The sequence below is a fragment of the Pseudopipra pipra genome, chromosome 18 (assembly GCF_036250125.1).
Source record: "Pseudopipra pipra isolate bDixPip1 chromosome 18, bDixPip1.hap1, whole genome shotgun sequence".
In the NCBI taxonomy this organism is placed as follows: Eukaryota; Metazoa; Chordata; class Aves; order Passeriformes; family Pipridae; genus Pseudopipra; species Pseudopipra pipra.
Genome location: NC_087566.1, coordinates 4,504,294 through 4,532,035, shown reverse-complemented (window position 1 = coordinate 4,532,035; position 27,742 = coordinate 4,504,294). Strand labels below are relative to the sequence as shown.

Below are 27,742 nucleotides of genomic sequence, written 5' to 3'. Positions count from 1 at the left end.
GGCGCGCGCCGCCGCGCGGCCCGAGAGCGCGCGCGCCCCCTGCGGGCGCCGGCGGGGCGGCGCAGCCCCCATGGAGCGGGTGAGCGAGGCCGCCGCCTGCGGCCCCTCGTCGGGCTGCTACACCTACCAGGTGAGCCGGCACAGCGCCGACGTGCTGCACAGCCTCAACCAGCAGCGCAAGAACGGCGGCCCGCTTCTGCGACGTGCTCCTCCGCGTGGGCGACGAGAGCTTCCCGGCGCACCGCGCCGTGCTGGCCGCTTGCAGCGAGTACTTCGAGTCGGTGTTCAGCGCCCAGCTGGGCGACGGGGCAGGTGGCGGCGGCGGCGGCGCGGACGGGAGCGCGGCGGAGGCGGCGGCGGCCGGCGGGGCTGCGGCGGCGGCCGGCGGCGCCCCCGGGGGCGGGCGGGAGCTGGAGATGCACACCATCAGCTCCAAGGTGTTCGGAGACATCCTGGACTTTGCCTACACGTCGCGCATCGTGGTGCGGCTGGAGAGCTTCCCGGAGCTCATGACGGCCGCCAAGTTCCTGCTGATGCGCTCGGTGATTGACATCTGCCAGGAGGTCATCAAGCAGTCCAACGTGCAGCTCCTCGTGCCCCCCGCGCGCCCTGACATTATGCTGTTCCGTCCGGGGGCTGCCGACCTCGGCTTCCCTCTTGACATGACCAACGGTGCCGCTTTGGCGCCCAATGGCAACGGCATCGCCGGCATGCCCGAAGACGAGGCCACGCGGGCCGCACTCAGCGCCGCTCAGTCCTCCCTGCCCGTGCTGCAGGGCGTGGACCGCCTGCCCATGGTGGCAGGACCTCTGTCCCCACCGCTGCTGGCCTCGCCCTTCCAGAACGTTGCTGCTAGTGCCCCCACTTTAAGCACCAAGAGGGGCAGAGGGCGTCCCCGCAAAGCCAACCTCTTGGACTCCATGATGTTTGGTACCCCGGGGGGCCTGCGAGAGGCCGGTATCCTGCCTTGTGGCCTCTGTGGAAAGTGTTTACGGATGCTAATCGTCTTCGGCAGCACGAGGCTCAACATGGGGTGACGAGCTTACAGCTGGGCTACATAGACATCCCACCCCCCAGACTGGGTGAAAATGGTGTCCCTGGTCAGGATGACCCCGATGCACCCCGGAAAAGAAGCAGGACGAGGGAAACAGGTGGCCTGTGAGATCTGTGGCAAGATTTTTCGGGACGTGTACCACCTGAATCGGCACAAGCTGTCGCACTCTGGCGAGAAGCCGTACTCTTGTCCGGTGTGTGGCTTGCGGTTCAAGCGGAAAGACAGGATGTCCTATCACGTTCGATCTCACGATGGCTCTGTGGGAAAGCCCTACATCTGCCAGAGCTGTGGAAAAGGCTTTTCCAGGTAAGAGAGTGCTTGTAAGGACCACAGACACCAACGGAGACCTAGGAAGTTGTCTTTCCTGTCCCTTGGGATACGTACTTAGGATAGTTTGACCGTTCCATTTTAAAATGTCTCAAGAAGTGGGACTTCCATCATTTCCTCTGGGACGCTATTCTGCAGTCTCCTGAAAGGGTTTAAAAGTAATTAAGACATAGAACTGGGAGTCAGTTGGCTTCTGGGGAACATTCCCAGCTTTACCCCAGACTTGGTGTGAGCGTGTCCTTGGGCAAACGAGTCTCTCCCTCGAATGACTCTTCTGTGAAATGGGTATTGAAATAATTACCTGCCTCACAGAAGTGTCTGGAGACCACTGATTTGTAGGTAGTTTGAAGGTGCTGTTGAAGTGCAAAATAATACATCTCAAGATTATTATTTTTCTCGTATCCATTTTAAATTTTCTTTTCTTAACTTCCCTTCATTTCTCTTAGTTCGTAATGTTTTTTATCACCCAAATGTGAAGGAAGAGGTGAGATTTCAAAGGCTGCAGCATCAAGTATCTTTTATTACATGATCTTTGTGTCCTTTGGGTTTACATCCTTCTGAAGGGGATCCTGTTTCTGCCCTGCAACATACGTAAGATCTGTGCATTTAATGTTGCTGATTTTCTGTTGTCGCTGTTTGTGGGAGCTAATTTAATGAGTAGTTTGGTACACGTAGTTGTGTTAGTGGTATCTATAGTCTGAGTTAATGAATTTGAAACTCTTTTGAAGTTTGCTGCTCGCTTTGAGACTAGAAGTAGTGGGGGGAGGGGGATGCATACACTCTTATTACTTCTGTACCAGCAGTCAGTTCTCTACAGCAGTTGCCTTGCTCTAACAGGAGGGAAGGAATCAAGATATGAAAACAAATCAAAAGGCCACTAGGCTATATAAATTGTGGAATTGCGCCCCTGCAAATTGTGGAATTCTGCCCCCGCTAGCTCTTTTTGATAGAGGGACTTTTTGTTAGAGGACTTTTTGTTATTGAAATAATGATGAAAATGTAGCCATCCCCCCCCTTTTTTTTTTAATTGGCAATAATTAGGGATGCATTGCCATAAGGACTGCAGATTTAGTGATGGAGAGTCACAAATGAAAATTTCATCCGTGGCTCGAAGTGAAAGTATTTTTCTTATTATAGCACTACCTGGCATCGTGTACCAATTTTTATTGTTTTATTGACACTCAGAGATTTCTGCTGTTGCTGTATGAAACGTTTTTTGTCATCAAGGGAGAGATACATGTTGAGCTCTCATTGTTCCAGTAAGTTAATGTGAACAGGCAGGAATGCTGCTACAAAAGTAAACAACAAAAGTGTTTGCATATCTTTGTAAAATCGCAGTATGAATGAAAACTACAGACTTTAGGTTTCAGTCCTCAGTCTTAGGAGCAGCCACGGGAGGCTGGAAGCGTGATGTCTAATTTTAGTCTCCTTTCCTTTATTCGGGAGCGCAGCACGTGAGGTGGCTGGGCTGGGGGTGGGCTGAAGGACCCCAACCAGTCTGTCCGGTTACACCACTCCAGCCCTCGCTGGAGCATCGGGTTTAGGAGCCTCACTGCAAAGTTCAGCCTATTTTCTGCCCGCAGTGCGTGAATTCCATCCCGCGCCCTCTCATTGGCGCAGCTGCGAAGCTGGGGGAGGAGAGGGTGGGGAACTTGTTTCCAAGCAGTTTTGGCCTCATACAATGAAAGCTTTCTTCCCACTAGGAGAAACTCCCACCAGGAAAATCTGCAGCTCTTCAGTCCTTTCTTCTTCAAAGTAGGCTTTGCTGGTTGTGAAAAATAGTCTTTTTTCAGTAATAATTTGCTCTTCCATTGCACCTTCTAGTTGGGACCCTTCAGAGCACTTTATTTGTATCAATGCAGTCTCCCCACTAAGTTGTGAGTTAGGACAGTATTTTTTCATCTTTAAGGTGGAAAATGTGTTACAGCAACAGAGTTTAGGGTCAGTCTTTTTGCACAGAGATACTTAAAGTTGGCTTTTATATCCATGTTTGGGACATAAACCAAAAAGGTCTGATTTTCAAATATCAGCCACTGTAAATCAAAGCATCCTGATTGTCAAGATCTAAACAGGATTTTGGAAGGGGACATGCAGGCTTGAAAAACTGTAACTCATATTTCCCTTTTTCTCTCATCATTCAGTCATAATTTCTTCCTGAGAAAATGCTGCTTTTTAGCAAGTTGGAGAGGGTACATAACAAGGTAGAATCCCTGTTGTTGGTGATCTGGTTCTTGGAAAGTCAAATATCACTATATTTGTAATAGATAGCACTGGGATTTTTTTTTCTTTGGTTAAAATTGTAAGTTTATTTTTAGTATTTGTTTTAAGTGTGCTTATGTGTATTTTCCTTTAAGGCCAGACCACTTGAATGGACACATCAAACAGGTGCATACCTCAGAGAGACCTCACAAGTGTCAGGTAGGAGCAGAGGGGTTTAGACTGATGTGTGGGTGATCTTTGGCATTGGATTTATGTGTGCAGACAATTCTGAAGTACCAGTAAAGACCCCATGTGTGTGTGAGTTGGGCTAAATGTTTGTGAAGAACAATGTTCCAGTGACAGCTGCTTTACATCCCTCCCGTCCCCTCCTTTTCTGTCCCAGCCCAGCCCAGCCCCTCCTGTCATCTACAGCTTTGGTTCTCCTGCTTCCTTCCCCTTCTTCCCCTTCCCTCCTGCTCTGTCCCAGTCTCACCCTGGATCTCTTACTCAGCCACCTGGGCTTGGAGTCAGTGGCACTGATGATTCCTTCCCCTCCCCTCCCCTTTTTTTTAACTGCAGTTGTTGCCATCAGGAGGCTCCAATGCCGACTACATTTTTTTTAGAATAATTTCAAATAAAAATAATATATTATAATTATCATAACTTGTCAAGATACCAATTTTTTTAACTCACATAGCCTTCAGAACATTGCACTGAGCAAAATTGGAAGCTGTTTTTTATCCCAGGGTGAATATAAACAACGGCATCACAATATCCTTTGTCATGCAAGGTCACAATGCTGTATATAGTTTTTTGCAGTTAATAAATTATTTGTTAGGGTTTGAAAGATCAAATGAAGGGATATATTTTGTAATTTATTTATAGAGAGATTTAAAAGGTGCATGGAAGTATCAGTTAAAACCAAAGCTGAGAATCAGCTCCACTATTATACACTGCCTTCACATAGATGTTGGGCAAATTTCTATAACATTTCCTGGGCTAACAGTCTCCATGCTTGGTTTCTACAGAGATTTATTTAATACTTATTTGAAGAAGTTGGAGCAAGATTATTTTCTTTTTCTTTGAAGACAAGGATTTTTTCTCCTAAAATATTCACCCACATTTTATGAACTCAGTCAATCCTACATGACTGCTGCCTCCCAATCTGCATTTTTGCACGTTTTGATACATCTCTCCTATGTTTCTTTAAATTGAGAGAGTTTTGAAACATTTTGCAATTTTAATAATGTAGTGAACAGTTCTCCAAATAGCTGGAGCCATCTGAAGGTTTCTGTTGACATCCATATGATCTGTGGAAGCCCAGCACCTTTGAAAGTCAGGCCACAGAGCCATCACATTGATTTAACTGTATGTCCTATATAAAGCTTTAGATTGGTTTAAGCTTCTTAAGATGATTTAGGCTTTATAGATTTATACAAATTGGAAAATTCCACTCATAAAAAGACTTCCCAGTCTGGGGACAGCAAGGGGTCTGGGTGGATGAAGACGACCACAGATTTTTTCCATAACCATGTATTTGTCCACAAGTACAAAAATGAATGTTTAGTCCCAACATGAGCAGAAACTCCTCAGTCTTTTGCCAGTTGCTACCAAGGTGACTGAATGGACACAGTTTATGAATAACACCGAGAGAAGTGAATTATCCTTTGCCAGCTGATGCCTGATAATTTTTTTATAGTTTCTGATTGATTTAAGTGTATTAAATATAAACTCTGTGTGAATCAGAGGAGACACTAAGAGCTAGAAAGAAAAGAAATGTGGAAGCTAAGATTGTACAGCCAAGCTCAACCCCTTCTCCTTGCACACATGTATTTTGTGACAGCAGTTTCTAAGAACAGTCTCTCTCATAATGTGTTGTCTGAAGTGCCATAACACTGCATGCACGGTCCATCTCAGTTAAAAGGCACAGGCTACAGGTTACAAGCATCAGGGCAGAGCTGAGATTGTCCTCCAGGCTTGGTTTGTTCTTGATTTTTGACTACTTAACCCTGCAAAGTTAATTTTTTATGAATCTTAAGGTATAGAAAATTTGTTAACGACCTCTTGTGTGTCTTTGCAAAAACTACTTGGTAATGTGCTGTCAGATTTAGAAAGTCTTCATAAACATGCACAGATCTGCTGTACCTGGTACAAACACAGAGGGGGTGCTGTCACACTGAACATTTGTTTCAAACATGAAAGCTGAGGTATAAATTGATAAAGTTCTTGTGATTATCTCATAGCCAGTTCTGCTTCTGTTCCGGATGTGTATCTAAACACAGGATCTGACCACAAAGAAGGAAAATAGCTTAATATTGGCATGTTGTTTGCCCATTTTCCATTCCTTTTTTCCATGGATTTTATTTGGCAAATTAGCTCCCCATGAGAACAGCCTTAACAGCATTGAGCATCCTTTTTGAATCTGTTGAGTTCCCGCTGAACATTCCTGTTATTGTCATGCTTTGTTTATGTTTACTGAAAAAGAGAATTCCTCTGTCAGTAAACAGAAGAGCATTCCAGAATCCTCTATTGCAATGGCATTTTTGGAGTTTATGCTCTGATTTAAACAAAATCCACCGGCCCTTTACCTGAGCCCTTATGTGTCTTTGCAAACCAATAGATATCTGTGTTTTGTTGATGTGGCATCATGGTACACTTGGAGTACCAAAACAGAAGTGAGAAGGTATCCACCCAACTACAGAATAAATAAATGAAAGTATAAGGAGCAGAACAGTTATAAAGCTGAGCATCACTGCAGCAGCTGTAGTTTTCAGTGCTCAGTCTGTAATCCTGCACTCAGCCCCCTAAAATCTGTGCTTCACAGATCTTTCACAAGCATCCTAAGTTCCAGCACCTCTAGCACCTGATGCCAAAGACCTGACTCCAGCTGCTTCATTACTGTTAAAATAGACTCAGATTAGGGAAGGTCTCCACAGAGGCAAAGCAGCTGGGAAATCCAAGGACTTGTTTTGGTGTCCAGGCAAATGGCACTCTGGATTTTTTCCCCTGGATTGTTGCACTGGTGATTTTTTTGGGTTATTTTTAATTTTTTTTCCCCCAATCTGACAGTTTGAGTTGTGATCTAGGAGAAGGGGTAAGGCAGTTTTGTGGCCCCAGTGGGATGGCTCAGAGTGCTGACTCCATGGGAAGGGTGAAGCTGTGTGAATGGGATGAACGTCAGGCTGCAGTCTGGGAGGAAATGGTGATCTGAAAATCTGTGGATGTGAAAGGACAAGGGGACAAAACAAAAGTTTGCTCCTTCTCAGAGACAAGAGACAGCTTGTTCTGGCACACTGAATAAAAAAGAAAAATGCAGGTTAAATTAAAGCACAGCTTAATTGGCATCCCAAGTCCAGTGCTTTTCCCATTGATTTCAATGCAGAATGAGTTTCTTCCTGTCCTAATTTCTCTTACTTCCTGCCTATTAGCAGGAAAATGGCAGCCACCATGGAATAAGCTCAGAGACATCCACATCCATAGAAAAGTTGAAACTTCAAGAGGTATTTCTTAAACAATGTTTTTTAAACTTTATATATTCTTTTTTGGTCTATTTATATACCTGTGCAATGTTTGATAGGAAAGCACTGGAGAGTTTTCTTCTATGATTAACAATTAATGATAAATATTTAGCACTCATTTAGCACTTCACATCTTTTGTAAAATAAGACCTTTTTTTTTCTCTATACCTTTTATAAATATTAACTATTTGAATATTAACTTTGGGGTTTTCTTTAAACCTAGTCCTGTTTCCCATTGTTATGATTCAGCTAAACTGGTTCTTGCTTTCTCCACTGGACTTAATTATTTTTTTTAAGCTTCTTCACAGATATATTTTCTCTATAGCTTATCCAAAGGTGAGAAATCAATCACAGAAATTATTATATGGCCTTTCCCTAAGCTTTCAACTTGCTAAGTTCACTCTGGGTCAGATGTGGTTTCACTTCTGGCATCCCTGTATTTGTGTGATCTGTCTCTGATCTGTTTATGAGCTTATGCCCCCCAGTGCTCAGGAGTGGACATTCCTGCAGCTCAGTAGCTTTAGATTTACTGATGATGGATCTCTTGGCTGTCATTGATTATCTAGTTATATATCTTTAGCTGATATCCAACACATTGATTACTATCAGTGCTGCAATCCTGCCTTCAAACAGTGTTTAGCTCTAAGACCATTTCAGTAAGTGAAAGCTGCACCTGTTTTGCTCAGCGCTGTGTCCTGGGATTTCAAAGGAGGAGAAACCTTTCACGTTCAAGAATTTGCCTCTTAATCCTACACAACTTGTAATTTATGAGTCTTTGTCTAGTGAGCTTAGTTAACCTGTATCACAGAAATCCAGATAGTTTTACTGTTGCCTTTTTAATTTCATTAAGTCCTGATCCTCTGAGGTGTTAAGTCTTGTGCTTGCTACAGAGCAGCCTCAGCTCCCTGGGAGTTTGCCACACTGAAGCATCTCACAGGATCAAATGAGTGTAAAGCCTGTTGAAGTTGATAGGTACTTTTCAGCTGCCTTCAATATTTTTTGGATTAAGCTCTTGATTAACTGAATGTTATATATTTATATGTGTTACCCTCTTCTGTATTATCAGTTTCACTTACTTGACATTACAATTTTGGAATTTTACTAGGATTGTTACTTTAACAAGTCTATCTCTATCAGAACAGTGATTTAATTACATATGGATACTTGAAAAGATAGAATATATCCAGTTCCCAAGTCACTTAATAGCCTCATATTATTTTTAGGGGGTTCTGGTTATACATCTTAAAACTGTGTTATTTTATATAAAGGTGGTATAAACAAAACACTGTCCACTCTTGGCTGTCACTGCTGCCCCTTGCTCTGGTCACTGTGATGTGTGTTTGCCTTGGTTTCTGCTCTCACACTTGTGAAGTGGGTCAGACTGTGTCTCCCATCCCCTGTACAGCCCATGGCTGGTGAATTATTTCCCTTCAGACCTTAGAGACAGAACAAGCCCTTGAGAACTGGCAGGCTGCTGCAGCAGGCTGTGCACAGAGCCTGTGTGCCTGCCCATTCCTGGAATTATAAAAATGGGAGGGAGCCTTCACTCATCATATGGATTTCATCTGGGAAATGGGCAAGTAGAATGGATATTATGCCAAATCAAGCTTGTTATCTGGTAGTAAGTAGAATATGATACCTTGATCAGGGGTAAGTTATAAACAGATTACAGTGTCCTGCAGTTATTTTGATGCCTGCTCAATTCTGAGGCTTCACTTGTACAGTTTGTCTGCACTGCTGCTGTGGATACCAGGATGACTCTTCTACTGTCTCTTGTCATATTCTCATCCCAGATGATTCTCTGATGCTTTGTTTGTATGTCTTCATACTCCAAAAGATTCTGTGTACTGAAGTCAGATTGATCACATCAAAGAGCAGAATGTAGGAAGATGACAGAGAGGACATTTTGAGTGGTCCAGAGTGATCCAAAGTGATGGCTCAGTGAAATGGCAGAAATTACTGTAAATGGAATGAAGTGGTTTGTGCTATTTCTGTTGTTAAATATTGTTTAAAATTTTAGTATCTTCATCCTCAGAGAGGAGCCTAAAGCCTTACAACTCTATCTTGATTTAAGTTTTACTGTCTGTAATATGTTAGAGCTGTTTCCTTAATTCTTTCGAGTAGTAACATCACATCATGTGCAATGTGTTGGTGATCTGAATTTTTTTGTTTGTGGGGGAAAATGGCTTGTGCATCATGTCATTTGTGTCTTTGCTCAGGATCTAAGGTATTTACTCTAAAGAATACTAAATATATTCAACAATATCAGTGCTTTTGGCAGAGCTGATGAGTCACATGGTTCTCGTTGTACCTGCAGACTTGTAATGCTTCCTTTGCCACTCGTGACCGGCTGCGCTCACACCTGGCCTGTCATGAAGACAAAGTCCCATGCCAGGTGTGTGGGAAGTACTTGAGAGCAGCATATATGGCAGATCACTTGAAGAAGCATAGTGAAGGACCAAGCAATTTCTGCACTATCTGTAACCGAGGTAATGAAGAAACTCTTCTTTTCTTTCAGTGGGCTGGGGTGGCACTGGAGGGGAGCTGTGAGGCTGAGTGACTCTGCCTGCAACAGGAGGAGTTTCTACCATGTGTGTGACCATCCCCTGAGACTGCTGCAGCTGTAGGGCTGGCTGAGAGCTCCTAAAGAAACTCAGTTTAAATCTGAAGCAAATTGTTTCGAGACAGTTTTAAGAATTTTAATTGCTAAATAGCCAGATCCCTATACAATAACCACGATAAGTTCACTATACATCTTCTTTTTCTCTACCTGGTTAGACTTGAGTCCTTGCAACCAGTTTGGAAGAAGAATCTCTGAAATACACATCAAGTTGAAAATCATACACTGAGCATAAACAGATTTGCATTTTGTTATCAAGTCTTGCTCAACCTCCTGGTGCAGCAGAGTCAAGCTGCTTCTCCCTCCTAACCCAAGAAATTGCTTTGTATTAATGTACATTTCTAAAACAGATTTTGTAAAGAGCACTAGAAATGTGTTTTACCTTTATTTGTACAAATACAGCTTTTCATAGTATCATAGAATGTCTGGAGTTGGAAGGGACCCATAAAGATCCTTGGATCCAACTCCCTGCTCCTTGCAGGACTACCTAAAACTAAACCATAGGACTAAGAGCTTTTGAAGCTTTTCCATCTGTTTGTGGTATTCTTCAGTTGAAGATAGTTGGAAATTTAGGTTTTGTGGAATGTAAGGCAAGCTGGAAAAATGATTTTGACTTATTGGTGTCTTTTTTTTTTGAATTATTAATATACAACTTCAAAATACACTGTTGGCTCACACAGCTAGTAAGGGTTGGAAGAGTTGCTGCTGTGTTTTGGAATCTTGTTTTTTCCGATGAGTCATTTTTTTTCTGATGTGTGTTCCCTTTTCTAATTTAAGAGATGTGAAATCTTCTGAGAGAGAGAATAAAGCTGTTCTGTGTTTGATGTGAGGACTGTACAGGGAGCTTTTGGAGTTGATGAGTAATGAGAGACATTAAACTGAAGGGGAAGTATTTGCACTTGTTGAACAGTGTGTTAGGTCCTGAAAGTGATATTAACAGTGTGAGTGGAAAAGGCATCTGGGATGAGAATCCTGAGGTTCTGAAGCTCCAGTAGATGGTGTGAAATGAAGTTTGCCCTCCTTTTCAGCTTCTGAAAAACTGCTTGAGCTTATCCCGATTCTTTTTGTGGTAACAATGAAAGATCCTATTCAGGATCCAGGTGCTGTCCTGCTCTCCTTCAGCTGAGCGTGGTGCCAAACAGAAACTCCCCTGAGCTGGGAGGAATTGTCTTGTTTCCAAGATTTGTGAGCTTGAGTTTCAGCGTAACTACCACTGGATGTCACTGCAGCTCTTTGGAAATGGAGCCAGTGTGACAAAGACAGACCCGGCATTCAAACAATGAAATGACCAGGGGGTGTATTCACATTTTACAAGTCTAAATGTACAGTGGAAATTTAAAAATACTCTTCTCTGCAGGAGGACAGGGGACCTGTTGTACAGTCACCTTTAAGCAACTCCTTTCTTACAGTTTGTGTACTTCACAGCAGTTGTCAGAGTTGTCAGAATTGTGCACTGTGAATTTCAGTTTACAGCAGGACTTGAAAAATGTAATTAATGTGGTAAATTACTGTTAAATATCTACCCAATGTTACAATTCATAGGAAGGGGAAGTCACAGATTGGATTTGTCAGATAACTGTGCTATGAACTCACTGTTTTACGCTGTAAATGTTGATTACAAATTTATGATCAGTGACAGCAGAATTTTTCATCCCAGGTGTTCTAGAATCAAATCATAATGTTCATAGTTTTAATTAGATATCTTTTAAAACTGTAGAGCCTGACAAGATGGAGTCTAGTGGAAGGTTTCTGGATCAGAAGCACCTGTTTGTAGGCACTGGGACAGTCAGAAGCTGCACTAACCTGACTGTTGTGCTGTGCCTGCAGTGCTTGTGCAGTGGTGTTTGGTTTATTCTTCCCCTGCCTAATGTGCTGGTGTATCTTTTAATTGTAACTTAGCTGGTTCTGGATATAGTAAATGTCAACCTCTGGATATAATAATTGTCAAGCAAGAATGCTTTCCAAGCCCAGGCTACTTGTAGAGGGAATTTTGGATGTTGGCCCACACACACAAAAAAAAAGTGGATGAAAAGATGACTCTTACCCAGCTGAACATTCCCAGTGTTAATGACAGAGCTTAGAATCCCTCAGTTGGACTGAAAGCTTTTCTGTGGAACTTAATTAAGCATCTCATGTTCTTTTAAAGGTGTAATGGATTTAGGAGATGGGGCTGGAACTCAGCACGTGACAGAAAGCAGCAGCCAATGGTTTGCCATGTCGTGTGTGTGCCCATTTGTTGATCATATCTATTTCTTTTACAACATGGCAGTTTAATATCCAGAAATTAGCAGCTGTGATTTGATGGTTTTTGCAGGTTATTTTCTTACTCAGGGTCTTTATGCTTAGAATAATCATGGAAGCAATTAAATCTTTTAAATCAGGGAAACAGTACAATGGTTTTGGGGGGGGGGGGTTTGGTTTGGTTTTTTTTTTTGTTTGTTTGTTTTTTTTCCCTGGGATTTTGGTTGTTTTGTTTGCTTTTGGGGGTTCTTTTTCTTTTGGTTTGTTTTTTTTTAAGAATTTGTCTAAAATATGCTTATAGAAAACTAATCCTCAAGCCTCACTTTTTAAGACAAATTCTCTTTAATCAGGTTAAATAAAAAAGACCTGCTTCTGTTGTCTTGTTGCATAAACTTCTATTACCGTCCTTAGGAACTTTATTTGCTTGTGTGGACAAATTCAAGAGATTGATGACTTTGGCAAGTCTTGAGCTGGTACTTTGTAATAACAGGTGCAACTCAGAAGTTTGGGTTTTCTGTTTCAGACACAGACACACTGTTTGTTCACAGAAATCAAATGAGTGAGGAGAAGGATAAATATTCCAATTACAAGTGGGATGGAATTTATTTTTACTATAAGATGAATTCTTGCACTTTTCATGGAGGACACAAAGTCCATTAAAGCAAGAGATTCTCTGCATGTTCCAACTAAATCCAAATTAGAATTTTTGAACAGGGAGCATCCTGCAATTATTTCTCTAATTTATCTCCATATAAATGTTATGTGGGAGATGAAGGGATAGGTCCCATTTATATAAAGCAGATAATTTCCTCTCTATGCATGTTTTTCTTCTGGTATGAAGAAATAATCTGCTTCTCAAAGCAGAGAGATGTGTAGGGTAAAACAATAATTACATTCCTCCTCAGAAAAATACTGCCACTTTATCCTCTGCACAAGTCTGACTTTGTTCTGAAAGAGACTTTTAAAAGTAAGGGATTTTTGTCCATGAACCCCCATCTTTCTAGGACAGGCATTCCTAATTAGTTTGGTGGAGGAAAAAAGGCCAGTGCTAAGTGCTTCAGGAAAAAATTAGGATAAAAACAAACTCCCCCAAATCTCCCTTTAAACAGTTTCCCATGAAGCAGTTGGCATTCTTAGGGCTTTGATGGAAGTTGATGACTCACATGTTCCTCTGCCAAGTGCATAAAGGGGAGCTAACACACTTTGCAGCAGTTTCCATTATATAAAACAATGTGCTCTACAAATAGAATTGCAGAGTTCAGAAATAATATTGTGTAGCAGAGATTACAGCTTCAGATTCTCCTGTGTCAGTCCTGGTTTAGAAAGCCACTGAATACCTGTGTGTAGCCCTTTTTTAATGGTTGGCAGGGAGATTTTAGTGCATTGCTACATAAAAGAGGTTGATCTCAGCATGCCTGTGGTTATTGGACATGTAGGAAATAAGGGAAGCACCTCGTAGGTGGAAGTGTCACTATTATGTCTGTACCCTTTTCTCTGCCACTCAAACACTGGTTCTTTCCATATCTACAGAAAATTCTTGTTATTTATAAAAAATCCATTCTCTTGTTGCCCAGTGAGGTTTCAGTGCAGCATTTTGTGTCTGAGGGCAGGTCTTGCATTATTCCCTCACCCTGATTCCCTGGATGCCTTGGCCTGGCTCATTCTGCTCCATTGTGTTTCCAGAGTCGGATGTTCTTGGTGTCTTGAATTGTGATGTATCTACTTTTCTGTGCTTTTATCTTCAGCTCAGGGGTCCCCAGTAACTACACCTCTTGTTCATTGCCAGCAGCCTGCCCTTTCCCCCTTCAGCAGGCTGCTGTGGAGTTCTGTCTCACTTTGCAGGGCCTGGATACTCTTTGATCCTGGCTTGTAAGGAAGAGTCTGGGCAGAGGGATATTCTGTTGGCTAGCCATGGGAAAATCTAGTGTAAAGCCACATTCATGATTAAATTCAGCACCTGAAACTAACAGCTGCTGTCAGAAAATCCACCCCACAGACGTGTGCAGGATGGGGTTCCCATCCTTCCTAAGATATTATATATCATCCAATGTAAATACAGTTATATCACTGTAAAATGGCTTTACAGTAGAATAACTATTCATATTTTAAGTGATTGGTATGAAAGTTCTCTTGCAGGGGCTTGTGCTGTAAATGCTGGATTGGTTTAAAAAAATCTAGGACTTGGGTTTTCCCTCTCCAGAAAGGGAACCTGGAACTCTGGGCCTGTGACAGTGAACCTTGTCTTGTGTTCAGTTGTTAAAGGAAAATGTTTCTGACATGAAAGTGCCATAATATTCTGTTCAAAATCTAACAGAAAATTAAGCTGGTTGTTGGGAGGTTTACCTGTGTAGGAAATCTTTAAAATTCTGTCCTCCTTGTGTCTCATATATGGTCCAAATGTACTAGTAATAATTGCAAATCTTATGAAGATTGAATTTAAAAGCATTCCAAAGTATATGTGAGGTAATTTATTGCATTAAAGGAAAAGGACATGTGAGACTTCAAAAACCATTTTAAAAAGCACATGCACAGATGTAAAAGACCTGTTTTGTTCAGAAATCAATTGTTTGAAATATATGTTTTTAATTTCAGTGGTTTGGGCTTATGGATCAGAGCTAATAGAAATAGTGAAATTTATTTTTAATATTTTTTGTTTACTGTAGACAAAATACTCAGGATGAGCTGAATGCAGGAAATGTGTTCTAAAAATTACTATAGAACAAAACTGTATACCTCAAAAACTCAGTAGTTTTAGCTTTCTGCCTTCTAGGAGTCACTATAAATGCCAGAAACCTGAGGGGAAAGCACACTAAATACCAACGAGGGGTGTTGCTAAATGGCATTCCTTTGAATCTTAACAGCATAAAATCAACTAATTAGAACTATTTTCCAAAGTGTTATCAGATGATAAAGGCATTTTAAATTAAAATAAATAAAACAGCACAAAAATGGTGAAGAGGCATGGGTGCCTTTTTCTATGATGTCTCTTCTGCCTTTTTTCCAGAAAGTTCCTTATCATCTGCTCAGTTTGGTTCCACAGAATTTGTTTTGAAGGAGGCCGTGCTTTCGTCATGACTGACAAAAAGCCAACACGGTCTGATGAAAAGTCTGCAGTTCATTACTGCCTGATGACAGGATCCTACCTGAGCACGTCCTGGGGAATTAGCTGGTGTAAGGGCAGCTTTGGAACAGGGAGCAGGAGTAAAAGATTAAAGATCAGGGAAGGCAGATGTGTGTCTTTGCTGGTGGCAGGATCTCATCTCCTTTTATCTTGTTTAGGTTTCTCCTCTGCCTCCTACTTAAAGGTCCATGTTAAAACCCACCACGGTGTTCCCCTTCCCCAGGTCTCCAGGCACCAGGAGTCCATCCCGAATGGGGGAGCAGCGTTCCACTGCGTCAGGACCTATGGCATCAAAGGCAAGAGACTCTGCTCTGCACTTGCTGCTCTGGGCAGAGCTGTGTGTGGTGGGGCGTTGGGCTGGGAGGGAGGAAGGACAGGGAAATACTGGAGACAAGCTTAGGGAGATGCAGAGGAATTCCACAGCATCATGTAGGATGTGATACCTGCCCTTGGATAGCTGACCTAACAAGGCTGGGGGAAGGAGATGGACACAGAAAAGCATAGGAATTTTTGGCAGCTTCTTTGATTTTGGAGATTGAAAAAGCCACATTGGTTCATCTTGAGCCTCTCCTGTGGAGCAGTGTCTGAATTTTGCCTGAGGGTGCAGATCTTGGGCCAGTTCCTTAGTCCCACTCCACTGGAATCTCGTGTCAGTCAAACCAGGTTTCTGGTGAAGGAAGGGGGAGCTGCAGAATGCAGTTCATAAAGATTCATCCTCAAGATAATGAGGGGCCATGCAACTTTCTATAGCTAAACTTACACTTCTAAAAGCTGTTATTGGAGGGGAGAGGGAGAGGGTGATAATAGTACTGGTACTTGTTTGTTTGTTTTTAACCTGCATTTAACTTCTGGGGGAAAAAAAAGGAAAAAAACATTATTGTAAACATAGCTTAAGAGTATTTAACTTCTGAATAAGTAAAGCTGTGTGTTTATCTGTGTAGAATAGCTTTTTGCCTTTTTGGTTTGAGCTGTCAGTATTTCTGGTGAAGCTGAAACATCAGAAGATGTTTTGCTTTAAACCCGTGGTTGTTACCTTTTTTTCTTGCCCAGGAGAACACAGCAGGCTGGGTCAAACAAAGTCTGTGCCCTTAGAAAGCTACACGTGTGCAATTTTTTCTGTTGAAGTGTTATAGAGTTACTACAGTAGCCCTTTGGTTTTGGGTGGTGTGCTGACTTAACAAGAGATTTACTCCAGCTCAGTGGTGTACTGATTTCATGCATATCCTGTTTGGTTTGTAATGCTGAGTCCAGAGCAAATCTGTCTTTTGGGTTGTGCCAAGTGGTTCTTTGGTCTTTTAGAGTTAATAGTAGGTACAGCTTATTTGTATTCAGAGACTTGCTCAGTGAGTATGTCTGGGTTTCTCACGCTCATTCACATGCACTGAGCAAAAAGTGTGGCCAAACTTCCCTGGCATGGTGCCAGAGGAGAATGGGGAACACTCCAAACATACCAATGGCTTTTGCTGGGATAGGTATCCAAATAACTTTAAAACAGTGTCCCTAACATCTGTCCTGTTTCACACTACAGCATTTAAAGGTGGAGCAATTTCAGATTGTGAAGTTCACTTTCAACAGTGTTGCACTTGTGAAAAAGAGTTCCTTGAGACTAAGTGTAATTGCACTCAAACTGCAGGAGCTCACTGCTGTTGCTGAGTATTTCCAGGTTTCTTCCCATCTTGCTGCAGCCTGTGGTACTTTGTGAAGTTTCTCTAGGCTCTGCCCCAAAGTATCAACAGTATTTCAGAAGTGTATGAGTGAATTGCACAGTTAAAAAGTCATCATTAGGCCCATCCTTTCGTAGTATCTGAGGTGTAAACACTGTGAGACATCTCTGAGATTCAAGAAATGTTGTATAAACAAAAGACCCATTATGGTTGCATCCAGTATCATGACAAAGCCCTAATGAAACCCCAGCTGTTGCTCTGGGGGCAGCCTCATGGTCTGGAAAGAGGACCTGTGCTCAGGGGCTGGAAAATGTGAGGGATTGGATTTTAAGTGTGTAACATTCTGTCATGACAGACATGAATGTGATCAGGTGGTAACCAACACAGTCTAAATATGCTGAATACCTCTGTTTGGGGCATAAGATCCTGAAAACTTCTCTCTTTTCTTTTCCCGTAGAAGGCCAGAAATGTTCCCATTCGGACCCGATTGAGAGTTCTGATTCATACGGAGACCTCTCTGACACCAGTGACCTCAAGACTCCTGAGAAACAGAGCACCAACGGGTCCTTCTCGTGTGAGCTGGCAGTGAGCAAAAACAAAATGGAGACGGAAGGGGAGAAGAAATACCCGTGCCCTGAGTGCGGCAGCTTTTTCAGATCCAAGTCTTATCTGAACAAACACATACAGAAAGTTCACGTCAGGGCCCTGGGTGGCCCCTTGGGGGACCTGGGTCCTGCTCTGGGATCCCCCTTCTCACCCCAACAGAACATGTCTCTCCTGGAGTCCTTTGGGTTTCAGATCGTCCAGTCAGCATTTGCATCATCCCTGGTGGATCCAGAGGTCGACCAGCAACCGATGGGGCCAGAGGGGAAATGAGATCAGTGTGATCTTAGCAAAGCAGAGCAGCAGTCTGGCTATAGTGATAAGATGCTGTGAATGAAAGAGGAAATAATGGAATTGGGTTCTATAGCTGAGAATTTTTTATTCATTTTAGCTTCCCTCTTTGTCTCATGCCCTACCCCCACCTTTAAACTTCCACCGGGGAGAGGGAGAAAATGCTTCTTAGCTGATAAATTACAGAAGATGGTGGCCTTGAATAGGAGACACGACCCAAAACACTAAATGGAGCTTTAGAGGCTGCTGCTGGTGTTTCTCCATGTTCTTCTGGAATAATGAGAAGTTGCCAGCACTGGTGTGAGAACGAGACAGTCCTAGTGACCGAGGCACCTGGGGAGCTACAGCTACAGGGAGCTATGGTTTTGTTCTCTCTCTATTCCCCACCCTCCCTAAACTACCCCAGAAAAACAGTAAGTTTTAAAAACAGACCCACTATTGAATAACATTAAGTAAAATGCCCCGTGGTTCCTAGCAGGTTACAATGCAGTTGTCCTTTTAAAACCAGAAAAAGTTTAAAGGAGGTGAGAGAATTCGAACCCCTTCTGCCTTTGTGAGGCTGTGAGTGCTGCAGCAGGACTGAACTGCTGAGAAAAATCACCTTTCAGAACAGGTTGTTTTCATTACTTTTGACCATTAAACTTGCTGTCAGGTTTTTAATTCTTTATTATTATTATTTTAGGACCTGTTGTAGTGAATTGCTACTGAAAAGCCAGTCTAAGGCGATACGCAGAGCACTCGTAAAGCAGCAGTCACATTAGGGTTAGTATTAATTTCTTTTTTTTTTTTTAGATGTACCATAATTAATAACTTGGCTAGTTGGTTGTTTTAAGTCTATGAAAGGAATAGTTTGTATGAAAAGAAAAAAAAAGAAAAAAAAAAAAAGGAAGGAAAAATACCATTGCAGTCTGGTTGACTGGTGCTCATTTTTCATGTGGGGACCTAGGGTATGAACACGATCAGCTATCGGGTTGACACTATGTACCACTGACTTGTTTAGTGTGAATAAACCCAGGGGTTCCCAGAGTGATTTTGGTTTAATTGGATTGGACTCTATTAAAGAAGTTAGTATGTTACTTTGCATCCCCTCGTTTTGTCTGGTTTTTGAGCAATTCAGCCACCTGTCCAAAAGGTGTGCAAGTGAGAGCCAGTAAGATGTTAATCCCACTCTACACTGTGCTGTATTCTGAGCTGGGCTTTTTGGCCACAGTCGTGCTCTCCTGATCCTCTAGTCAGGTTTGCAAAAGCCAGTCTTACTCCTTTCTTTTCCAAAGAAGAAAGGTTTCTAGTATAAGAGGTGGGAATTGCAAACAGCATATCTCTGAAAAAGAAATGATTACAAAATGCAAAGAAGCTGGGCTTTAGGCTGTTACAGGTTCCATTTAATCTGAAAATACCACTTGTGCAGAAATAATGTCCTTTCTTGACCCTCCCTTTCCTCCCATGTTACTTGTCAAGGTTTTATGTACCAAACCCAGGTATAAATGTTGTTTAACACAGGGTTAGGAGTTAGGAATACTCTGAGTTTTAATTATGGTTCTGCTGTTGATGCTCAAGGTTACATAGAAGAGTTCCCTGAATTTATTCCTAAATTTCCTATCTGTGAAGAGTTTTCTCTACATCACAGATGTAGAGAGGGTTAATGAGTGAAGGTTTAAGCAGTGCTTTGGTAAACTGCTTTGTGTTCTGAATGTCTCTAGAAAGGCCATTCTGAAGAGCCCAAGCCCCACACCAAACTTGCCTCCCATGAAACAGTGCCTGTCTCCATCATTAATACAGTGCTGGAGCAGGGCAGATCCCTCAGAGCAGGATCCACATCTGCTGCAGGAGATGTGCCTGTGTTGAATGGGATGGAGCCACAAACTGCTATTGCACCACAGCTTGCCTTGCCCAGGAGCTCCTGATCCAAACCCTGCAGCTAATGCAGAACTGAAATCAGACACATTCCCATTTTGGTTTTATGTTTGGATTATAGAGCCTTTTGTAAGTATATGGATTTTGGAATGACCTTCTAAATTCTACAGAGTTAGAAGTTCCAGATTCTCTTGTTAGAAGCTACTTTTTTGTACTTGCTCTCGAGTGTTATAAACCCAGGATGAATAATCAATGGCTTTCTCTTTATAGCACCAGCACTTTCTAAATTGAGAGCATGTTGCAGTGGACTTGATGTTTTGCTATTAATCTGTGTTGGGAGACTGAAGGACATGTTCTTCTCCAGTCATCTTCTCCCAGAGTCCCTGGAATAGGTATGAGTCTCATGTAAAAGGAAAAAAACAAGCAAGCAAGCAAACAAACCCACCTTCAGACTAAAGCTTCATGGAATTGCTGTTGCTGTACTGGTAAGATTAGCTGAGAGGTAGAAACAGAACATTTCAGAAAAGTGACAAAACATTTTAAAATACCTTACAAATCTAAACAGTGCTGAGACAACCTTGTAAACTGCCAAGGAAGTCAGGCTGGAGCAGGCTTTCCAGTCAGCATAACAATTCATGGGGATTAGCAGATGCAACTGCAGTCACTCTTTCACTGACAGCTCATATTTAAGCCACAAAGTGAAGTTTCTGTTGAACTGAGGCTGGGTGCTGAAAGAGAGAAGTTTGTGTCCCTGATGTTCCCATGTGCACTTAAAGAGGGTGCACTAGTCAAAAAATTTAATTCCAAAAGCCAAATCCAGAGTATAGGATATTTTCATCCTACATTTAGCTCCACTGACTTTAGTGTTAGTAGTGGGTTGAATTTTGGCCATGTCTATCAATTTAATTTTGAATGCTACAGAATTTGACCTGGTGAACCCAATGAAAAGCCTTGAACTAAAACTGAAGCCTTCTAAAACACTAACTGTGCATTCTGCTTGTCAAAGAAAATGCTTACTAAGGTGTCATGAATACATTGAATGAAAACTACTTACTTCTCAGTCTAGGGGACAGGGAAACAATTAGGCAGGAAGTTTACAATCCTGAAATGACAGTTCTAGATCATCCTGGTGTAAATGGGAGAGATTTGTACCAGCGCAAGAGGCTGGTGCAGGCTCAATGCCAGCAGGAATTTGGGCAGATCTTCAGCAGTGGTGTGTTTTCAGTGCTTTTTGCTTCTTTGGGGGCATACTGTTCCATTCTGGACAGTAAAGTAATCTACAAGCAAATCCTCTCTATTCTGTACTTTGGGAAATGTCTGTTTCTCATAGAACATGAGAGAGATCCAAACAGAAAACCCAGCTCACAAGTTCAGAGTTCAGAGGGAAGTACATTAGATGCCCTGAGCTGCAGCCTCACTTGTTGCTATTACATTTTATTTTTAATTGGCATATCAGTGTATAGGTGATAGTTCTGATTTTGGGCCACCCTCCTTTCCTTGTCATCCCCTTTGGTGGGACTGCAATCCAGTGTTTGAGTCGGTGCATGTTTCTGCCAAGAAGGAAACTTCAGTTCATACAAATTTGGATCATCAGAGTCTTTGTATTATAGGAGTCCCATAACCTTTCATCTGAGGCTCAGAGTCTTGTGTATTAGGTATGATGAAAACATCTTCAGTCATTCATCATCTAAACATTAAAGACAGATAAGAAAGGAATAGATGCTTATAGGTGAGTGAGTGAAAGAAAGATGAAGGACTAAAAACCACTTGCATGCTTAAGTGTTGTGTTAAATGTAGGGCTGCAGATTTATCAGGCTTCTTTTGCTGCCTGATTTGATCTTTATGTATGTTAATCCACAACAAATGCAAGATAAAGCAATTTAATAGGAATTTGTTCCACACTAAATTAAATGAGGTGACATGACCTTGCATTTGTCATGTCTTAAATGTGTGCAAACAGACTCACTGGTGGGGCTCACCTGGTGCATGGTAGTGTGGTGCATGTGAGCTCTCAATCCTGAGGGATTTTTGTGGGGAATTGATAGCAGAACCAGAAATTGAACACAGATTTTTCCTTCTCTCAATCCAGTGCCTTATAGTAGGGCAAAGTATTATATGTTGGGGGGATGATTTGTTTGTTTTTTAAAGCCAAGATGGTGTGGAGTTGGTCTTCCTACCAATCTTTTGAATAATTGTAAATGCCCAGTCACAATTTTAGACCTGTTTGAGTGCCAGTGACTTAGGGAATATTTGTTATTTCCCATGTATTCCCTGAAATTATTGTTCCTCCCTCAACTGCTGTCAGCAGTAAGGAATGACTTGAATAGAAGAGCTGTGTAACTGAATGTCTATCTAACTCAACTAATTGAATTGCTAGTATGAAAGCTAACCTAGATTTTGTAGGCTCTGTTGTAACTTTAGTGTCTTGTTTTTTCACTAAATCTTTGTTCCTAGAAATCAGTATCTGAACTTATGTCTTGAGTCGGGAGTGGGGTACCACTTTCAGCTTTAATTTTTTTTAAGGTGCTTGCTTGAGGAAGTAGATGCCAAAGTAAACTTCAAAGGAACTCCAGACTTCAGTGTTGGAAGAATGAACAGAGAGCAAGAGCTCTCTTTGGGTTTCATGAGAGATAAATGGACAAAGTAAAAAACAGCCACCAAAATTCTAAGTCATGAAACAGGACAGAAAACAAGAAAAGGCTTTTCTTTACCACCCACAAAAACAATCAGATATTTTCAATTGTTCAGCATGGCAGAAACTCTGAGAGCAAGTGCCAAACAATCCCATGGAATGTGCTGGCTTTTTCAGCATTATCATACCTTAACAGCATTATCAATATCCAAATGTAAATCAAGCCAGCTTTGTACTGTTCACCTTTTGCCTGGGCACAATACCTGAGGTTTAATGAACAGAACATAAGCTCACAGTGAATCTCTGAGCTTATGCTCTCAGTTCCACTCTGAGAGACAAAACAAATGAGCAAAGAGGGAAAAAAAAACAATAGGAAAACTTAAAACAGATTCTGGAAGATTCCAGTGTCTCCTGAGAGAGTCACGGTTCTTTATCCTGAACATCCTTTTCAAAACAAGATCCTTCAGCTGTTGTGAGTGAGCCTTTGGGAACAGATTTGGCTTCCAGCCCAGTGTGCTGCAGCTCCCTGTCCCTGTGGAAGGTGTGTGTTTGGAGCACTGGGCCTGGACCCGGAGGGAGGGAGGCAGGCACGGAGCAGGGATGCTCCCGGGATGAGCCACAGGTACTGCCACAGTCAGCAGCACCACACTGGAATGGTGTCCTCCTGCCTGCTCCCCTGACACCCTCACCCTCCTCACATCCCTTGCCACTGTGGTACCTACCCAGATGTGCCCAGCTCTGCAAATAACTGTGAGCTCTAAAACAAACCAGGGAACTATTTGGCTAAAAAGAAAAAAAAAACCAACCACTTAAAAATAGTGATGTGACATAACTGCAGAGTGATGCAGAGCAGGAGCAGGAGCCCTGGCTGTGAGGGGTTGTGGTGATGGCTGGAATGGTTTTGGAATGTTGGTGGAAAACCACAGTTGTGAGCTCTGTGTAGTGGGCAGTGACTGCCTGTTTGTAAAGAATTAACACCCTGTGTCATCTCCAGCCTCTTCCTGTGTTTGGTTCCTGTCTGTAAAATGAGATGATGATAACCCTGGGGTAAGGACGTGCCAGGATTTGATTGACATGCCAAATTGTGCTGCACAGTCGTGCTGCTGAACTCTGCTACAGATGTTTGGCCTCACTGACTTCAGGTGTAATGCAAAGTTAAACAAACATCTGGCTACATTTTCCCTGAAAGGTGAGATATTTAAATTCATTTAAAGGCTGCCTGGCACTATTGATCTGCTCTCAGGGTTAATGTGAATGAAGCTTTTCCTGGTACTACAATTTTGGAGACCTGGAGGTGCTCTGAGCTGAGATGTGCTGAAGGAAGGAGGTAACTGGTACCTTCACTGATGTTCCAGTGACCCCCTCCCACCTCCTGGTTTCCGTGTGGAACCTACAGCCACTGGCAGCCAGAATTGCTCTTGAGCATCCTGCAGTCACACAGTGACCTTGGGTAAGTGACTTTACAATAAATCAGTCTCATGCTTGCTAACAGCTTTTTGGCTGCTGCCTCCACAAACTGGTGCCTTCTCCAGGCAATTTTTCCATGCCCTCTGCAAAGCTGTCAGCCTGACTGCTGGCTCTGGGGGAATCAACCAAGCCTTGCTCTTGGGCTCACAGTTGCTCTTCGGTACTGTTGTAATCTGAAAGTTTGCTGCAATTAGTGCAAATACCAGAGGGAGAAAATAAAAGGCTGTTCTCAGATGTCCTGTAGAGTGAACAACTGAAACATGAGTGTGGGATGAGCCAGGAAAACTGGCATTTTTCCCTGGCTGCACGCCATATGGAAGAGACAGTGCCTTGGAAGGGAAGGAGCAGAAAAGTTTGCCATTGGCTCTGATGAATCCCAATCCTGCTTCTACTGAAGTTGTTGGGAATCCTCCCATTGTCTTCAGTGTGAGCAAGAAAGGATCTTAGGTGAGGATGGATGACTCTTTCCCTACTTGAATGAAGTCTCTTGCCTATTTATGGGCCTGCTTCTATTGAAACCGAGCCTGTTTTAGCCTTTTTGGGTTCTTAGGGACCTGTTTGTATAAAGCAACTTACCTACCTATCTTTTTTTTTTCTATTGTGTGTATTTTTTGTATGTTCTGTTGGAAGGTGAAGCCTCTGTAGAAGGGGATACAAAACCTGATTTTTAAATAGTAATAAACCAAAAGAGAATTAAACTCTGCAGGCTGCATGCATTCATTTCCTGGAGATGGAGAGCAGAGACCACGAGTGCACAGAGAGATGGGCTGTACTTCTCGTATCTCAAAATCTTCCTCTCTTCAGAGACAGTTCCTGCCTTTGCACATCTCCCCAGCTCTCTGTGAAAATCCATAATTGCAACACTGTGTTACCAGGATGGCCTTATTTTGACTAGAAAATCCTTTCTCTGGCACTGTGCAATGAGATTTGTTTCAGCATAAGTGGATGGAGTAACAAGTATCTGTGAAATTCAGTATTGTCCTCGTTGAATGGCAGTGAAACAAAACCAAGACAGGATATATAAATATATTTTTGCTTCTGGCCTGCCTACCTCAGGTGCTGGGGCATTGTCCAGTGCACAGTGTTCTAACTCCACACCATTATAATCTAAAGAAATAAGTGTGCAAGTATTAGGTGAAACTTTACTAAGCCTTTGTTCCTTCCTGGCTTTTTACCTCCTTATGTTTTTGCCAGCTGGAGCTCTGACTTTCTAAAAGAGAAACCAAAAAGACCAAAATAACAACAGAATTTTCCCCTGTTCTGTAAACATACTTAGGGAACAGAGCATTTGCTTTTGTAAATAGATGTAAAACAGTCCATGTGCATATGTCAGTCATGAAAAAGGCTATCTCTGCATGCCTATGGCATGTGTGTGACCCAGAGAAAATGCAGAGGTTTGCCTTTCCACACAGGAAAGAAAGGGCAACTTCCCAAAATAACTCCTCTGGCAACCTTCAGGCAAACACCTGTGGAGGGAGGTCTCACAGTACCTGTGTGCCAATGGTTTTATCTGCTTTCAGGTCACCTAAGAAAACAAAATCCAGAGGTGAGAGCTCTGCATTGTAAATGTCTGTGAATCCTGCTCTTTATGAGGAAGCAATAATAGCTTTGCTGCAAGGTTTGGTCTCTGCTTCTCTGCTCACGTGTTGAGTCACAAAGGAGAGCCATTACAAAATGAGTCTCTGCTTCTGCTCTTCCATTATGACTCCAGTCCTCGTCCCTAAACCCCAGAGAGATAAGAAAACATGTGTTTGGGGTTTTTTTATGTGTGCAAGTTTATAATCTTACTGCCTTTCTGTTGGCTTGGAATATGGATCACTTGCTTATGAGTGCCTGGGCTATTTGGACATGGTGTATTTTCTACAGGAACTGGGAGTTTTGCATATTTAAGTGCAACTCTAACCTCATGCTTTCCACAATGGAATCTAACTCCTACTTTGATAATATTCCATGATTATTGAAGTTTAAACATAAGATTTTTGAGCTATCACCTCTGTTTGACTGTGGAATCAGATTCCATGGTAAGGGAAGCGTTGGTATAAATATATTTAATAATCCAATTCACTGGAGGTTAATTTGAATAGATATCAGAACAGAAATCTTTATTCCTTTTGACTCAAATCTCCAGATGTTTTGGTGCTGTGTTTTTATGTTTCTCATGTGCAAGATAAACCATTATTTTTAGAAAGGCATTTTCTAACAAGAGTGAATGTTGGTTTATCAGACTGCTTAGCTTTGCCAGGTACTGCTGGGCACAGCAGTGGATTGAGAAACAAGAAAGCTACAAAGTTACTTTTATACCTTAAAAAACAACTAAACAACACATTTTTCTTCCTGCATTAAAGCTTGTTTGTACTTTTCATCTAAGTCAGCACTACACATGTAGAACTTGAGAACATCTCAAGTCCTTGCATGCATATCCATCTTCTGGATTCCTTCCCCTAGAATACCATTGCATAAGGTAGGTATTGCATGTCTGAGGCTTTCAAGCACTTTGCAGACATTTAATCATTTCTGCCTCTGTGACATAAGTAGTATTAACATGGGAAACCAAAGCAGAAGCTTGCCTAAGGTCAAGCAAAGATCAGTTAAAGAATTTAGACCAAGGCTCCTGTTCTTGGCTCAGACCTATGTGTTCTCTGAGTAGATCACAGTATCTTTCAAAATAGCTTCCCTTCCTCCACCCTTAAAAATGCGGTCTCTGTTTTTTGTCAATAAGAGCCTGCATCTGGGAGAAAAACCAAACAATCAAACAAACAAAACCCAGCAAAAACCAGGGCAACTGGGGACTGAAACACCACGGTTAGACAGCTGTACCTAATTCCTAAAATCATTGCTATGGTTTCATGGTATCCTGCTAGGACACACCCCTGTTGGATGGCAGGTAGAGCCGTGTCTGATCCAGGCACCGGGATCAGGACACTGCAGCTGGGAAAAGAGCTGGGGGCCGTGATCCACGGGGAGTCCTTCACAGCTGCCACAGTGGGCCAGTGTGAACACAATGTCTGTGGGCACTTGGGCCCTTCAAACCCACTGAGAAGAGCTGTGGAAAGGCACTGGGCAGTTTGTGACAAAAAGGACAAAGAAATGTTGCTGTTGGAGAGGAGTGTGTGTGAATTTCTGAAGTCAGCGAGTGTTTAGTGCTAATCTCTTAATGATGGCAAAGGGGAGCTTCGGTGCTTCTCCCCAGTAAACAATAGGCCCCACATTGCCCTCCCGAGGCCTCTGTCCTTTTAGGACAGCCCACACAGAAAGCACATCTGAGAAAGCACTCGGAGTTAGTGGAGCAAACCCTGAACCAGTCTGAACCAGTTCAAATATCGCATATGGTTGTTTTGCTTCTGCAGACTTCCTTGTTAGTCCTTGGAGGCTGGGGCTGGCATTTACTGAGCAATAGCTCATGCTGTCAGACTGAAGGGGGAGGGAAAGCCTCTCCTTGAGTGTGTCAGCAGGGCCATGCAACAGTGCCATTGGATATTCCTGCCCCTCCACGCCGACTCCTTTGTAGTCACTGTCTCTGTCTTGATTTTTGGTTATAGTCGGCTCAGTTTCATAAACTCAACATCTGATCCTTTTGTTGCAGCCCTGATGCTTTTTTCTTACATTCAAATTGTTTCCAGGTTAGAAATGAAACTTATTTGTTTACAACTCTTACATCATTGCTTACAGAAGGCTTTTTACAGGTGAGACCCACTGTCATTTTCATGACCAAGACAGAGGCAACAAAGGAATAAAACCCCTGATTTTGTTGGAGTTGGAATAGTGTTTGGTGACAATCGATGCTTTAGGCACAAATTGCTCTAAAAATCTCTTCATGGTAGGCGAGGTCTCAGGATGTACTTTATTCTTGAGCATTGCCATTTATGAAGGAAGCGGAAAATGGTTTAGAAAAACAAGTTTTGAGGAAAAATTGGAACAATTATTTTGGTTGCCTAGGAATTAGAAAGGGGAATTTATGGGAACATGACATATGTTCTGTTACAAGGAGGGCAGTGGTCAACTTTTTCCATTTTAAGCATTCCTTGTTAATTTGACTAGGAAAGATTACTCAGATTAGAAAACTCATTTTGCTTATTCTCCCCAGTGTCTTATTTGGTAAGATTAAGTAATAAAGCATGTTAGTTCTTGCATAGGAGGTTAGATGAACTTTT

At 42.3% G+C, this 27,742-nt stretch overlaps 1 protein-coding gene across 1 annotated transcript; it reads left to right on the top strand.

Annotated features, from left to right (window-relative positions):
* The first annotated feature begins 38 nt into the window (after positions 1–38).
* On the top strand, positions 39–24,289 carry PATZ1 (POZ/BTB and AT hook containing zinc finger 1). The gene is given in 9 exon segments (XM_064675434.1): positions 39–190; positions 192–984; positions 987–1,144; positions 1,146–1,360; positions 3,736–3,799; positions 7,009–7,080; positions 9,416–9,587; positions 15,239–15,376; positions 17,202–24,289. Coding segments are annotated over 9 exon segments (2,151 nt in total). The 5' UTR covers positions 39–70; the 3' UTR covers positions 17,621–24,289.
* Positions 24,290–27,742: the final 3,453 nt, after the last annotated feature.